Consider the following 16505-nt stretch of genomic DNA (forward strand, 5'->3'; position numbering starts at 1 on the left):
GCGGGAGGCGGTGCGGCGCTCGGCTGTTCGCCCGCCCGCCCCGGGCTGCTGGGGCTGCGCGCCTGCAGGTACCGCGGCCTCTGAGGCGAGGGGGGGGATGCTGGGCCGGGGCTCTGGGCTGCCCGCCGGCTGGGGAGCCCTCCGCAGAGCTACAATTCCCGGCGGCCGCTGCCGGTCTTAAGCCTGACGGGAGTTGTGGTTCGGAGTGCGCCGAGGGGGCTTGGGACCGGGCCCGCGTGTGCTGCGGCGGGCAGGCCGGGCTGGCGCGGGAGAGCTGTCGTGGGGAAGGGCTGGCAGCAGCGTTACGCCGTTTATCCTGTGCTTGCCGGCGGCTGGATATGAGCCACTAAAAAACAAACAAACATGCTTCATAAACACATATTTATTCTGGGAGGGTGACAACGTCATCCAGGCCCTGGGGGTTTTGCTCCGTTTAGGGCTCCGTCAGAGATGTGAAGAGCCCCCCTGCATGGTGCTCTGCCCGCTGCTCTTTGGCCTGTCCGAGGGGGCTGCGGTGTGTCTGAGGTGAAGCAGGCGGGTTGTTTAAGTGCTCCGGGATGGCCTGCACTGCCTGCGTGCGCTAGTAATCGTGTCAGTCTCCCTCCTTAGTCCTCAAAGGCCCTCGTATTTGGTTTTGTACTGGTTTGTTTCTATAGCGCTGTAAGGTTATGTAGGAAACAATTATTTTGCAAATATAACAGACTCAGGCAGGATCTCTCAGCAAAGCAATTTTTTTTAATAATGATATTGCAACACCGGGTGTTCTCCCTAAAGGTAGGCACACATCATAGGGCAAAAAGCCCCTGCTTATATCCCCCCAAATCCCTGCCACAGTTTAGCTCCCCTGTTCACCATTGGTTGGGTACTTCAGGGTTTACAGACTACCGATTTACATACAATACCTTTCCCCCCAAATTAACTTGTAAATACAGGTATCAGTATGTATACAGATATCAGTATATATTCCAGGAAGAGACTGTGTTTTACATTAAGGATTCATAGTCCCATGTCTCTCGGTCCTTCCCCCCTGCTGGGGCCAGGTGCCAGGTCCTCAGTTATGTAAAAGCAGCAGTTCTTCGTTAAGCATTCCTTACAGTTAGACTTTAAGGAGGTGGTAGAATTGAGCTAATTGAGTTCAAGGAGGCTAAAGTTCTGCTTCCCCAAGCTCTCTGCTGACACTGCCTGTGAGCATGGGGTGTCCCTGCAGTGTGGGGAGCCTGTCACACCCAGGGAACCAGCATGATTCCCACATCAGCTTTGGAGAGACCCAGGACTGCGTTGGTCTTTCATTGTTAGACCAGCTGAGAAGGTTTGTGGGAAGTAAATGGCTGGGAAATCCAGGCAAATGTCATGCTGGATGATGAACATTTGTTTACCCGTTGGAACTGTTTCCATTTAATAAGCAAAAGTGCCATTTAATGGATTTTTTTCTTCAGATTTTGTGAAGTGTGTGATTACCATGCTTCACTTGCATAGAAAACAAGTGGCTGGTTACATTTTGCTATGGAAATGCAAACTAATGTAAACTAATACTGCGACTCTCAATTACAAAATCATGGGTTGCAAATAAAAAACTACTGGAGACCTGGTTTTGTGACAGCAAAAACTTCACAAACAGCACCTGCATGACGGTTTTGTTAAAGGAGGTTACAACACAGTACAGTTGACATCAGCACCCAAAGTTAATTTTGAGATTGTAAACTCAATGACTGTCATAACTTTGATGTCTGCTCTGTTCCAGAATTTTGCCAGGTCTCCTGAGTGTTACTATAAGGCAAATAATAAACTTTATGTTTTTTCCTTTTGTCTTCCTACTGCATTTAGAGCTTCCAGAACAATGCATTCTGTAGTGGGGACAGCACATGTGAAGAAAGGAAGCTGTGCCATAGTGAATTGTGGTGCACAAAGAGATGACAAGACAAATCCTTATAAAAGCATGAAAGGGGGGAAAGATTTTATTCTTGTGCAGAATCCTCTTGTACCTTGGCTATGTGAAGAGGAATGGTACCTCTAGTTTTTTATTTGGACATCAAATAAATATATACTTTTTCATCCTTGTACACATTAACACTGTAAGGCTGTGACAAGAGTACTTGAGTTCTGTTGTTAGTGATATGAGCAACTGCAATTTTTGCAGTCTTTTTTTAGTGTCATGATGCTGGTTGTCTGGCATCACACAGTAATTAACAGCAGTAATTCATAAATGTGAAGTTCAGTAGTATTAAAACACAGTGTGGCATAAGACTCAACCTTCCTCTTTCTTTTTATGGTAGGGAAGCGCTATCTGCTAACAGAAGATGATATAAAGTTGCAAGAATTTCAGCAGATGAAAGTCGCAATTATAAAAGAAGTCCACGGCAATAAAGGTATTAGTATTTATTTCATAATCACCATTCTCAATTTTAGCATGAGTCCTAGGAAACAAGATGGTCAACTCATAATATGACGCGAAATTGACCCCATTTAGAGGAACAACTTAAGTCTTCCTCTTACAAATGTTTTGCAACTAAAATTATTGGAAGATCTGAGGCTTTGTAGAATGAAACAATATTAATTATGCTGTGTTAGAAAATGTGGAGAAGCTTTCAGGTATGCAAGGTGTTTATGTAAGACCTGGGATGTTTGTGTCCTTCCTTTTCCAGCTTTGTCAGATAGTCTAATATGAAATACTGTTTTGGTCTACAGATCTTCCTTCAAATACAGCAGCAACAGAGAGAGTTAATACAAAGTATGATAGCTGTTTAACTGTCCAGAGAAGGACTATGCCAGTAATTATCTTTTAACCTTCTCTGCAAATTGAGTTATCTTATTATTTTAGCTTTTTCTCCTTTTACCTAGTGTAAGTTCAGAGTTATGCGTGCAGTTCCAGATGATGTATGTATACTTAGAATATGAAACATGAGTTCAGCTTTTCCAAACTAATGAAGGAGCAAGATCGGTGGGTTTTTTTTCCAATGGGGATTTTGTCATGCTGTTTAAAATGTATGCACATTCCTTTCTTTAAGTAACATAAGTATTAGGTAAAACTCAGTTTCCTGCATGTTTTTCATCATATGCAGGTAGGAATCATATGCACTGATAGGAATTCACAGTTGTTCCAAAGGATGTAGTTAATTTAAATTTTTTTTGTTTGGCAAGGAAGAGACAAGTAACCCAATTTAGTTTTGTATAAACCAGTTTTCTGGGACAGAGAGGGAGGTAAAGTCAATGTGACAGTTTTTCTATATTAAGTAAAAGTAAAATTTAAATCAGGCAAGTCATAATGTTGTTATATTTTGCTGTAATTATGATGTACTCATATTTGGGATCATTAATCCTGTATGTGAGATACATTGAATTTTTTGCCAGGGGTCAGTCACTTTTGCTAAAACAGGTGTGTAGAAGCCAGACATTTGGCTTTACATGTCACAGCTGACCTTGTTTTGTAGAAAATAGTAGCCTCTGAGAACTGATCAAAACAATGTGCTAAGCACCTATTTCTGTGTATGTGTGCATCATTTCTGTACTCAATGTTTAGCCTAATACTTGAAAGATGAATTAATTAAGGCTAGTAATAAACTTGTTTTAGACATGGAAAAAGCAGTAATAACTATTGTTATACAGACTATATAATAGCTATTATTTATTGTAGTTACAGTGCAACTATTAACTATAATAGTTATACTATTAACTACAGCAGTTAAACAATTGCCTACAGTAGTTATAATAACTTATTATGTGTTCTTTACGAATAAAATGGGTTTTAAATTTCTGTGCAGCTTTGAGCACATCACAAACATTGTATGTATGTATGCTTATATGTACATATGAACATTCTTCTGACTTCACAGGATTCAGCCTTGCATCTCAGTCCTTTGTAAGGACTTGTATTTGCATGTAGCAACAGATACGCATCCATTCTTGGTGAAAAAAACAATTTTTCTGCTTTATTGAATCTCCCTGTTTCTAGGCACCAAGTATGCAACACAGGTAATGGAATTGTTTACAGACTGCTGCTGTAATGTGTTTTGTTTTCAGATCCGTATTTTAAAAGTATTACGGAAAAATTAAAGAAAAATGGAATTATTCTCAGAAATGAATTAAAAAATTTACTGCATTTATGTCAGACTTCATCTGATGTGGAACTAGCCAGAAGAGTTATTTACAGGTATTTTTAACAATCCAGGTAACACTATTTTCTGTTGGTTTTTTTTTTTTTTTCTTCTATTAGATCATGCCAGGTTATGTCTGTAGTTGAGGGCTTGCTCTAATTCAGTGGCTGTATGCATAGTTAATCCCTTAAACTAAGGCTGTATTTTAATTTACTTTGGTTCTTCCAACCCTTTAGAGACTCTCAGATCAAGCTATGGGAGCAAAGTGTTGTTGTACTGTATGCAGAATGAATGGTGAGCCACATAGACACATAATCTCTCAGCTGAGGGGTAGTGGTGTATTCAGGGAGTTCTTCCAGGTAAGACCTGCCTGGTTATAAGCCAGTCTGGACCAGCAGTGGCAGGTCAGGAGGTTTCATGAATGAAAACCTTCACAGCAGTTAGAGTGTGGAAGATATAAAGAGGCAAATGAAACATTTTGGTATTTTGTTTCTATTTATTTTTCAGCATAGAAAAGGAAAAATTGAGGTATCTTAGCAGCTATCGCTGCTAAACTTGTGCTATTGTTCTGTGAATAGAAGGTAAAGTAGCTGGGAATTTTCATGACAGAGACTAATCCTATGCAGTTTACTTTACTGGAAATAGAAAAGATTAAATATTGCTAGTTAATTTATTAGTTCAATCAAAACAGTACTTTTTCCATAAAATTAATCTCCTGTTATCTAAATGTCTTTGACTGGGGCAGATAGGAAGTGTGTCTCTGCCATTGCACATACACATCTTGCTGCCTATTTAAAGCTGTTTTTCCTTGACAAATTCTGTGCTTTGTGTGATTAACTTTTTTTGATCTTTTCAATAGGTACCATGAACAGAATGGAATTACAGCCTTACAAAATTTTAAATTTGGACCCCTCTTTATGAGGCTATGTTATGACCTGGACCTTGAAAGACCTGCCGTAGAACTTATCAAAGATAAGGTGATTCCTCTATACATTTTGAAAATTGTTATTTTTATTAGTCCAATAGGCATAACTGGTATGCATGAGCCTTGTGTGAGCTCATAGACATGCGGTATATGTGTTGCAGTAGCAAGGATGTCTGTGACGTTAATGTAAGAATGCAGATTAATGCTTTTTGTTTTAAAATAGCAAAACTGTAATTAAAAGAAAAATAGTTGCCAGTTTGACTGATAGATTCGTTATTGTATTTCTGTGTAAATGCATCATTTGAATAAAAAGTATTGATTAAAAGCTAATTCCTCAAATGAACGCAGCTGATGCATTTTTCCTGCATCTGGTGTTGCTTTGCTTTCAGTTCTGTGGTGGTGGTACTTTATCCCAGAAATACTGTTAATCAGCTGCAAGCTGTATTTCTGCTGAGATTTTGGAGTTGCCCTTAGTCAATGACTTCTGCTTGCATGAACTTAGAGGTTGCAATCTGTTACTAAAAAATACGATAGTGGGAATCTCTGGAAAATTCCTGTTCATTTTTAGTGAGCTTTTGACCATATTGAGTCACCAGTATTTTAGAGGTTACTTGACAGAGGGACAGTTGGGGAACCCAGAGAGTGAAATGTTGTACTTGTGAAGATGGGATGTGTTCCAGTAGGAAGACCTGGATGCTACTCACAGTAAGAATGCTCACTGCCCTGACTTTCTTAACGCTCACTCTGTTTGTATGTTTCTTTTCCAGAATTTGCGTGGTTTTTTCTCAGAAAGTACATCGTTCCATATTCTGATGACTATGTTGTTTAAAAAGGGCCATTATGAAAGTAAGTACTGTGTTTTCTAAGGCAAATGTATTTTGAGAAGGGTGCTTCTCACTGTGTGTGTGGGTGTATAACTCTACATATTTCTAATGAATATTGCTGATTGATTTATGGTTTTAGAGAGCCAAACATCATGTAAATTGATGTAGATGTGAATGAGCTGTACCATAAAAGTTGAAGGCTCTATCTGTTTCATAGTTCCTATGGAATTCTTACCATCCTCAGTTGCACAGAATTGTGATTATACAGGGGGGCTCTTTTCCTGAAGGCTTAACTTCTCTTTGGTTTGTAATTTCCCATAGCTTTTTGTTTTCTCTATTTGAAGTTTGTCTTACATGTTTTTTGGAACAATAAGTTCTTCAACAACTTTTTGGCAGTTCTGTGTTGGTGTCAGAGCAGAGATTAGTACACTTTTTCCTTTGATAACAGAAGCAGACCATAGACTTTGGTGTGTCTTACTAGTGTGCCTACACAGAGTGGCTACTGCAATAGTTACATCAAATGCTTCAGATCATTTTTCCCTCTGTAAGGATAAGGGGGAATCATCTGACCTGACTGAAAAGGCTTTCCATGATAAAATCTTAAATGAAGTATGGAGTAAGCAGATCCCTTTGTCTGAAATTTGTTGAACAGACAGTGCTTGGTCTCTTGATGTATGGCATATCTAAGTCCAGCAATTGTCCTAGGAGTTAAGACTGAGCCACTGTAAAAGTAACCTGATCAGAGTTTGAATGCACTGTTGTGTTGTAGTGGAACATGTATGTTATTGAGGAGCTGTTTGATAGTTTGCCTCAAATGATGGAAGGTTTGATAATGTGTACGAAGTCTTGCTTTCTGGGCAGTTGTAAGAGAATGAGAGTGGCTTTGTCAAGTGTCCAGAGTTTATTTACATCCAGCTGACCCCAAATTAAACTTTTTAAAATGTATTAATTAAAAACAAACAACAACAACTTATTTCAGTTTTACATTTTTATTTACTGAGCTCATACTATGTTGAAATCTTTTTTTCAATTACTAAATATACAGCCTTGAAGTTGTGAAGTGAGTAACACTACTGTATTTTTCACAGGTGCTTTGGAAGTTCTGATAGAAATGAAAAAACAAGATATACCTTTCAACAAAGAAACCTATCTACTTGCATTTGCAATATGCTACAAACTGGCAAGTACTTCCAATTCACAAGATAAAAACATGAAATACCTTCTCTATGTCTTCCTTTTTTTTTTTAATTTTAAAATTTCTGTGTGTTCCCAGTCATGATTTCTTATTGAGTGCAAATATTTTAGACATATTTAAGTCCTGTATTGCTTCATTGTGCATGACAGGGTGCACATACATAGCTTCCCATACAAACTAATGTCACAAAGCAAATCTCAAAATATTACGTGAATATAAGCACTAAGGAACAAACTGGAAAGAGCCTTTGATTAGCTGGTAGTGTTATTTCTCTGTGATCCATGCATCTCTTGGGACTACACTCTGTATTTGAGCCTCAGTATGGGTTTTATTGTTTGGCTTCCCTAAGACAGAGCATATATGATATGTTCTGTTTGTCAGATATCTCCCATACATTTCTCTCCTCCCTCTCCAAGTAACTTTGAATGATTTCTGTAGTTGCACCCAAATTTGGCAAGGATTAGAGTTCTCAAAGGTAATTTGTTCCTACATTCCTGATGAAAATGGGTAGCTGAGTGTGGAGAAGAAACCTGAATGAATGCCTTCAGTGAGAGACAGGCTGCCCTGTGAGCTTAACTGTATTGTTAGCTCAGAGAAAAAGAGCATTAACGGAGTAAGAAACTAGGTTACATAGGTTCTACAAGTGTTTCCTTAGAAGTGTTCCCATTTTGTAGGAAAACAAGATCTCCAAACTTTTTTATTTTGATCTTCCACTCCAGGTTTGAAGCAGTTGTGCAATTTGGAATATTAACATGAGCTCATCCTAAACTCACTAGGAGTCCATTCTTCAATTTCCCTATGTTTTTAGGAAGAAAGACACTAGCTGAAGAAAAATTATACCACTAGACTAAACTTCCTCAGATTTCTCAGTTAAATATACAATGAAACTGAGTACCTTTGTGATGAAAATGAGGCCTAAAACTGTAGCTCTGCTGTAATTTATGTGGCGCTTCTGAAGTTCTCAATTCTAATCAATCAGGGCTGCCTTCTGGTCAGGGGGAGTAGAAAGCCCTGTGGTTTTGGTGTTTGGACAGAGGGGCAGTAGACAGGGCTGAGAAAGAGCTGTGGAAGTTGTCTGCTGTTGAAAACAGCTGGAGTTGGATGGTTACAGTCAATTCAGGGATGTTCCCAGTTCTATGTAGAAGGCACCTTTTTTAGACAGTTATGAATGTACGAAGACTCTGACACTGTGCTACAACCCAAGTTTGTAAGCTGGTGTTTGCTACTAAAATCCACTGAGGCAATATTTACCACTTCAGGGTTGCTCTTTGGTCCATTACTGCCTGTATTCACAGAAACCCACTGTGTTTCTCTGAGCACTCCCTTTGGTGTAGCTTCTTCCCTAAAATCTCTGCATGGTTCTTTCCGTGGCCTACTGTCCAAGGGCTTGGATCCATGGCATATGCAACAGGAGGAGGTTCCTGAGGCTTTTGTTTTCTACTGCTTCTGCCCCTACCTATATTTTCGATAAAGAATCTGACCTGTCATTACTTTTTTAGTGAATTGATAAAAAGAAAGGGGAAATTATTCTAAACTGCCACCCAGTTGTTTTAACAGCCACAATGAATTTGTGGGGGTTTCTTCATTAAGATAAAATACTATCAATAAAGCAGCAAGCTGTAGTAACCCTTTATGCACAAAAGAGCATTAGATGGAACTCTTCCGAAAGCTTAATCTGTTGATTCAGATTTTGGTGGTAGGAGGAAAAAACATGAAGCTCAAAAGTGGTTTTGCTTATTATGCAACATAAAAAACTTCAGAAAAACCTTGAAGGAAAATATCTTCAGGATGCACTACTTGAATACTGGAAATAATGATGTTGGTATCATTAAGACCAATGCTGGATTTTTGCCACATTAATTCTTGGTTTCCTTTGAATAACCATGCCAGAGATCAATATGAAAAAATGTACAAGGCTTAAAGCTCTGATTATTGCTAGTGGATAAACAAAGGAATTAAATGTTTAATCTTTGTAGTGAAGTGTCTTAGAGGTCAACTCTAAAACACATCTGGGATGTTTTAAATCATTGCAAGGCACTGTTTTCTCTAAGGTAACAGATGGTCCTTCTTTTAGTGCAGGAAATGGCTGTATGCCTTTTGATGACAACAAAACATATATGTAATCAACCTTGTAGTGGTCAGAATGTTTCTGGAGGAGTCTGAGGGGAGAACTTATCAGTATCTACAACTATCCGAAAGGAGGTTGTAGGATAGAGGGTGTTGGTCTCTTCTCCCCAGTAGTAAGTAGTAGGACGAGAGGAAATAGCCTCAAGTTGCACCAGGGGATTGGATGTTAGGAACAATTTTTTCAGAGAAAGGGTTGTCAGGCATTCGAACAGGCTGCCCAGGGAAGTGGTTTAGTCACCATTCCTGGAGGTGTTTCAGAGACATGTAGATGTGTCACTTAGGGAGGCTTTTTAGTGATGGACTTGGTAGTGTTACGTTTATGGTGGGACTTGATGACCTTGTAGGTCTTTTCCAACTACAATGATTCTGTGTTTCTAAGGTTCTCTTTTGTTTGGGTTCCAGTCAACTCTACTCATAATTTCCAGTGTGAAGAGCATTGTTTTTGAGGGTTGTTCGTTTGTGAAATAAAACACAGGTAAACTCATTGCCTTTTGGTATAGACTCCTATTGAAAATGGTCTCAGTGATAATGCAGATTCTGTGTTGGAAAACAGGCAAATATGTAAGCTGCTTTGGAAACATCTTGCACTATTTAATACATAACAGAGTCTAAAAATTGCAGAATGTTCAAATTCACACATACGCGGGTTTCTTTAGTGTAATGGTACTAAATAGTTCAATGCTTTGAAAATACTGGTTTTCCTTAACTACCTGATGTAGCTTTCAGAATAAAGTAGAACAAAAAGTCAGCTTTCTTGATGATTCGGGAATGATTGGAAAGTGGAAAGGAAAGCATCTGTTAGTTTTACCATGCTGCCAGGCTTTCAGCTCTCGTAGAAGCCGAAACAGTTAGGACAAAGTGTAGTTGTTAAAATAACGGAAGTTATTTTTATCTGCTTAAGTCTGTAGCTTTGATTATTGTATTTTGATGTTGTGTTTCTCAAGAAGTGTTGCACAGAATCTGCTTGGTTGGTTTCAGGTATGGATTGCCTTGGGGATCTTACAGTATGATGACTTCTGAATGCCTTCTAAAAGTAATTGCAATTGCCTACAGTCCTTTCAGATCACAAGAATTACAAGTGTGACTTAGATTTGAAATTTCTGTGCAGGACAGCCTGGACTCTTTCAAAATCTCTGCAAAACTGCTTGAAGAAGCACAGCTAAAAGGTGACACATTACCACTGCGAGCATTATGCTTTGCCATAGCATCTGCTCTGAAGCAGGTACAGTACCTTTTGTTTTGATTTGTGCCTGAATCTTGATAGTTTTACTGTAGTAAGATAGTGGAAGGAAGCTAACATAGAGGAAGCATAACTGATCTATGTAATAACTTTAAGTACTAGAAATTTTAGGCCCCTAAAAGAGTAGGATTATAGACAATTCCCACACAAAATGAATGTGGAAGTTCTGAAATCTAAACTTATGTCTTGATTCTAATGCACAGGGATTTTGTGCTAGTGACAATCACATACAGAATATTCTTAGAAAGAGAGTTGGGCCAGCGGGTTAGACGTACCCATGGACTCAGTCCTGCAGATACTGCTATTTCACAATTGTTTCCCTTAAATAAAATTAAAATAATAATTTAACATATAAGCCAAATCAGCTCTTTAAAATAGTTTATCTAGGGAGGCACACTCAAAGGCTATGATGTATATTGCCCTGCTGGCTTGGATATGGCCTATCTTTCTTCACAACAAGTTTCAAGGGGAGGTTTTTCAATACCTCATGAGCCTAAGCAGTGATATGAAGAGGCTGTGAGGAAGTACAGGGTGAAAGACTGAGCAGGAGAATAACAATTAGGAAATTCTAAAGTCCAGTATTTCCTCTGTTGTTAATTTGTGTATACAGCTTGAGGAAATTCTGAATCTTTTGTATTTCATGTCTAAACAGAGGTCAGAGGCACTGTAAGAGCTAGCAATTTGATATTATTAATGGATTTTAATACATCAAGTAGAATTGTTAAAATGTTCTTATGCACTCTGTGTTCTTTTTGCACTGTCTCTGTGAACAGGGACACTGAACAATAGTATCATTCAAGTTAGTTCATTCGTGTGCATGATGGCATGACAGGGCTTCTCACTGGCATTGTGGTTAATAAAATTTCTGTCTCTGAAATACCATGAAACATCCATGATGCTGTTGATTTATGTAAAAATAAGTTAAAATTCTTCTTTTACAAACAGAATAATGTTCCACATTACATTTAACTATTCCTTAAGCTGTATGATCTTTGACAGTACATCTTGTTGTGAGTAAGATGTTTCCTGATCACATGTAACAGTGGTTGGTTTAGTAAATGTCAGTGTAACATTTACTGTCTATACAGATCAGTTGATGGCATAGATACAGTACTGTAAATGTGAATGTACAAAAGGCTGAAAAGAGCTGGGCATTATAAATACCTACCTTAACATATGCTGCACTTCATTTAAATATTCTGACGAGTGCCAAACTGAGGATGTGTGTAGGTCTTTTATCTTTCAGGTGCTCTCATGCTCAGTGTTGGTTATGTGCTTCCTTTCCCTGCTGATCTGAGGCAGGGAGGACTGTCTGATATGCTTAAGAGTTTGAAGACATGGGAACTCCCCACAGTGTGAGGTGTTCCTTTCACAGGCTGGAAGCTGTTTGGAGTCCGTGGTTCTTGGTGAAGGGTTTCTAGATGCTGGTTTGTAATTCACTGAAAAGTTGTCAAAGACTGTTTTTTTCTTGAACTTTTATTGTGTTTAGCCATATTTTTTTAATTATTTCTAATTCCTTCCTAGAATGATTTAGCACAAGCCAAATTTTGTTGTTCCCAGATAATGAAAACAGAGAACAAACTATACAATAATCTTAAAGTAAGTATGCTTGCTTTATGTTGAAGTCTTGCAGACTGGACAAACAACTCCCATATGCAAAGTAACAGAAGGCCAACTTAGTACCACAGGCATGTATCCACAGGCATGTATCCACAGGCATGTATCAGTACTGTTGCTGAGCTTGTTTTTGAGCCAATAGACAATTTCTGTCAGTGGGATGACTTACATTCTGAATTGTTTAACACCCTCCACCCATTTTAAAAAATTGCTTCTTACCGTAGATAAGATTTGGAAGTAGACCAGTTCTACATCTGTGGGTACAGACCTGTGAACCATTCCTAATTAAGACATAGTGACTTTTTGCTTTTTTGCTACATGAGATTTGAAACAACAGGGCTCCAAGTAAATGCCTGCCTTAACTATGCTCTACACACTTCAGGCCTCCTTCAGCCCTGTTAACCTTAGGCACATATGTACATACAACAATTTTTTCCTGTAGTTGCTTGGTCTACAACCTGAGAGAAAGTCTTCTGCGTGTGCCCTGTAAGTGACCTTTCTAAGCTATGGAAAAACCGCTTTGTTCAAGAGCAGCTAATGCAGCTGCATCAGAGGAGCTCTGCCTCCAGGCTCACCTTCCTTTCCAGGTGCCAGCTGTGGGAAAAAAAAGAAAAACAAACAAAACCCCCACAACTCTGTGAAGAGTGATCATTCCCTCTGCTTTCTTCATGAATAATTGATTTTTGTCAACACAGCATGTAGAATTTTGTCTTGCTTTACTTCATGTCTTCCTCAAATACTTTTTTAAAAAATTTGAATTCTCATTATAAGTACTATTTGTGTGATGTGGTTTTATTTTATTTTTAAGGTTCTTGTCCAGCTCAGATCTGGTTCACTAGAAGAAGTAATAAAGACATTAGAGGCAGCAGTGGAAGTAGATACTCCTCCCTTTGTGAAAAAGATTGAATTTTCTGAGCAGGTGGTAAGTATACAGGAATGAGAGGAGGTCCACAGTGTTTGTCTGAGTGATGGTGATGGTGGTTCAGCTACAGAATTTCACCCTGCTGAAGTTGTTTGGGTTCTGATACATTCAGATGCCAAAGCAGCTGACTGGCTTTCTGTGCTGTTGTCAGGGCACTTAGATGTCCACTTCCCTTTTTTATTGTGGATCTTGCTCTTAGTCAGATTTCATCTGAATGTCGATGAAGCATTCCCTAGTGGCATTAAATAATTTAATCCCTTTCCTTCTATGTTATGTTAACTTGGTGAAAAAGTGAGAATAAACTTTGGGCCACAGCGATATTGTTAGCTTGGTCATATTTGCAAAGACTTGTAATGCTATGCAGGGAGGTGTGATATGGGAAACAGTAACTTTTGCTATTTTACTATAAAAATAGCTTTTATAGTATTTATCACTAAGAAGGCTTCCTTCAAAGTGCATATATGCCCCTATGAGGTTGGCAGCATTGCTGCTGCTTTCCCTGAAATGTTTTATTGTATTTATTTTTAACATCTCTGTAGAATAAGATATTTTAGATACTTAGGCTTTCACTGCTGCCTATTAAACAAAGTGAATAACTGATATGTAAAATAAATACTAGGTACAAGGGGGACATACCTTTCAAAACATAACTGCTATGTTGAAAAAAGATTATTTTTTTTTAAGCAGCAATTAAATAGTCTGGACATGCATAAATCCATGGGTCCAGATGGGATGCATCCGCGGGTGCTGAGGGAGCTGGCTGAAGTCATTGCTGGACCGCTCTTCATCATCTTTGCCAAGTCTTGGGAAACGGGGGAGGTGCCCGAGGATTGGAGGAAAGCAAATGTCACTCCAGTCTTCAAAAAGGGCAAGAAGGAGGACCCGGGTAATTATAGACCGGTCAGCCTCACCTCTGTCCCTGGGAAAGTAATGGAACAGCTTATCCTTGGTGCCATCTCAAGACATATCAAGGATAAGAGGGTTATTAGGGGCAGTCAGCATGGCTTTACCAAGGGTAGGTCATGCTTTACCAACCTCATAGCCTTTTATGAGAATGTAACAAGGTGGATGGATGATGGCAGAGCGGTGGATGTGGTCTACCTTGACTTCAGTAAAGCCTTTGACACAGTCTCCCACAGCATCCTCACAGCTAAGTTGAGGAGGTGTGGTCTAGACAATAGAGTAGTGAGGTGGGTTGCAAACTGGCTTAAGGAGAGAAGCCAGAGAGTGGTAGTCAATGGTGCGGAGTCTAGTTGGAGGCCAGTGTCTAGTGGAGTGCCTCAGAGTACTGGGGCCAATATTATTCAATATATTCATTAACGATTTAGACGAGGGAATAGGGTGTACTATCAGCAAGTTTGCTGATGACACTAAGCTGGGAGGAGTGGCTGACACACCAGAAGGCTGTGCTGCCATCCAAAGACCTGGACAGGCTGGAGAGTTGGGCGGGGAATAACCTAATGAAATTTAACAAGGGAAAGTGTAGAGTCCTGCATCTGGGCAGGAACAACCCCAGGTTCCAGTATAGATTGGGAAATTACATATTAGAGAGCAGTGTAGGGGAAAGGGACCTGGGGGTCCTGGTGGACAACAGGATGACCATGAGCCAGCACTGTGCCCTTGTGGCCAGGAAGGCCAGTGGCATCCTGGGGTGTATTAGAAGGGGGGTGGTTAGTAGATCGAGAGAGGTCCTCCTTCCCCTCTACTCTGCCCTGGTGAGACCACATCTGGAATATTGTGTCCAGTTCTGGGCCCCTCAGTTCAAGAAGGACAGGGAACTGCTGGAGAGGGTCCAGCGTAGGGCAACGAAGATGATGAAGGGAGTGGAGCACCTCCCTTATGAAGAAAGGCTGAGAGAGCTGGGTCTCTAGTTTGGAGGAGACTGAGGGGTGAACTTATTAATGTTTGTAAATATATAAAGGGTGAGTGCCATGAGGATGGAGCCAGGCTGTTCTCGGTGGCAAACAATGATAGGACAAGGGGTAGTGGGATCAAGCTGGAACACAAGAAGTTCCGCTTAAATTTGAGAAAAAACTTCTTCTCTTCTCAGTGAGGGTGACAGACACTGGAACAGGCTGCCCAGGGAGGTTGTGGAGTCTCCTTCTCTAGAGACATTCAAAACCCACCTGGACATGTTCCTGTGCGACCTCACCTAGGCGTTCCTGCTCCAGCAGGGGGATTGGACTAGATGATCTTTTGAGGTCCCTTCCAATCCCAAACATACTGTGATACTGTGATTTTGTAAATTCATTGGAATAAAAGTTGCATGTGTCAATGCTGCATTTTGGTTTTGTTTGGCAAATGGGTAACAGTCACTAATAAGACTAAGCATTAGTCCTAACACATTCCTTTCACAAAATGTTATTGATCAACAACAATTTTGAAGAGATTTACTTATACTTGAGCTCATATTCTGTATAGCATACAGAACTTTTCAGTGTTTGATAGTCTGACTTTTATGATTTGTACTGTACTGTACCTTTAGTGTGATACATAATAATGATTAGAATTGTGCTGATCTGGAAAGTAGATTCCAGGAAGCAGTTATGTTTCCTGGGTTTAAATAGAAAATAATCGTGTTAGTCTGTACTACAGCTTAAAATAGGCCTGTACAACTTCGAGGAAGTTTTAAATCTAATAAACTCTCTGTAATAGGTATCCAGTGCATTTCTGCTGTTGTCTGGTGATGTATGTGTGCTGCTTAAAATACTGTTCTTATGACTTATTGCATTAGCCACATATCTTAAGTTGTGTACTTCTTTTTCCTTTGAGTGACTGCTTGTCTTCTATATGGTGATTTTATGAGACCTTCATTTGCTGAACTGTAACAGTCTGTCATTTTTCTCTCCTTAGCTGGCTACAGTCAGGGAGAAGATGGAAGAAAACCCCGACCTTTCTGCCAGATTAGGAGATATTTGTATGAAACTACAAGCTTCAGGACGGATAACCATGTGCACGCTGGAAGACATGCTTTTCCAGATTCCTAGTTCAAAGAAGGCCTCTGCAAAGCTTCTAAATCACAAGCAATTTGGATATCACACTGCTAAACCACTTCAGTCAAATCTATTGGTGGAATAGTTCAATATTTGATGGCAAACTGAACTGCTGTTAACATCTCTTAGAAGCCAGGTTTTAATAAAAGGTCTTCTCCCCTCCTCCACAATGAGCAATTGTCGAAGGTGTTTGTGTGAAATTGCATTTTATATACAGATCATGCAGCTTCCATGTTTCAATTTTGATGCTAAAAACAAGCCATGACAGTGGGTATTTTTGTGTTGTTCAGTAATGGAGTAACAGAACGGTTCAAAGATTTTCCTCAGGCACTTAAATTTTCCTGTGCTAGATGTGCTGATGGAAGTAGAACAAAGTAGAATGTGTATCTGACTTGACTTCCGTGGTTCATGAGAAGAAAATTCACTCTTCATCAGATTATGTTCTGACTGAAAGAACAGATGCAGTCCAAAGAATAGATAAAAGAGTGTGGACTTGCTTTAACTGTTTATTCAAATTCTCTACATCTCAAGAGAATCAGAGGAAGGCAGGCATCTTTGGTTGCCTTTATTA

General features: G+C 39.5%; 1 protein-coding gene across 2 annotated transcripts; it reads left to right on the forward strand.

Annotated features, from left to right (window-relative positions):
• The first annotated feature begins 2 nt into the window (after positions 1 to 2).
• On the forward strand, positions 3 to 16107 carry PTCD2 (pentatricopeptide repeat domain 2). 2 transcript variants are annotated; one of them, XM_065047280.1, is made up of 10 exons: positions 3 to 68; positions 2274 to 2366; positions 3831 to 3969; positions 4951 to 5068; positions 5784 to 5862; positions 6929 to 7020; positions 10271 to 10384; positions 11927 to 12001; positions 12828 to 12941; positions 15795 to 16107. In XM_065047280.1, exons 3-10 carry the CDS (start codon positions 3959 to 3961, stop codon positions 16017 to 16019), a joined length of 828 nt encoding a protein of 275 aa, XP_064903352.1. In that variant the 5' UTR covers positions 3 to 68; positions 2274 to 2366; positions 3831 to 3958; the 3' UTR covers positions 16020 to 16107. The 2 variants fall into 2 exon arrangements, with proteins under 2 accessions (XP_064903352.1, XP_064903353.1); XM_065047281.1 differs by lacking the exon at positions 3831 to 3969 and adding an exon at positions 4018 to 4165 and having other exon boundaries at positions 8 to 68.
• Positions 16108 to 16505: the final 398 nt, after the last annotated feature.

Source organism: Columba livia, chromosome Z, assembly GCF_036013475.1.
Source record: "Columba livia isolate bColLiv1 breed racing homer chromosome Z, bColLiv1.pat.W.v2, whole genome shotgun sequence".
Taxonomy (NCBI): Eukaryota; Metazoa; Chordata; class Aves; order Columbiformes; family Columbidae; genus Columba; species Columba livia.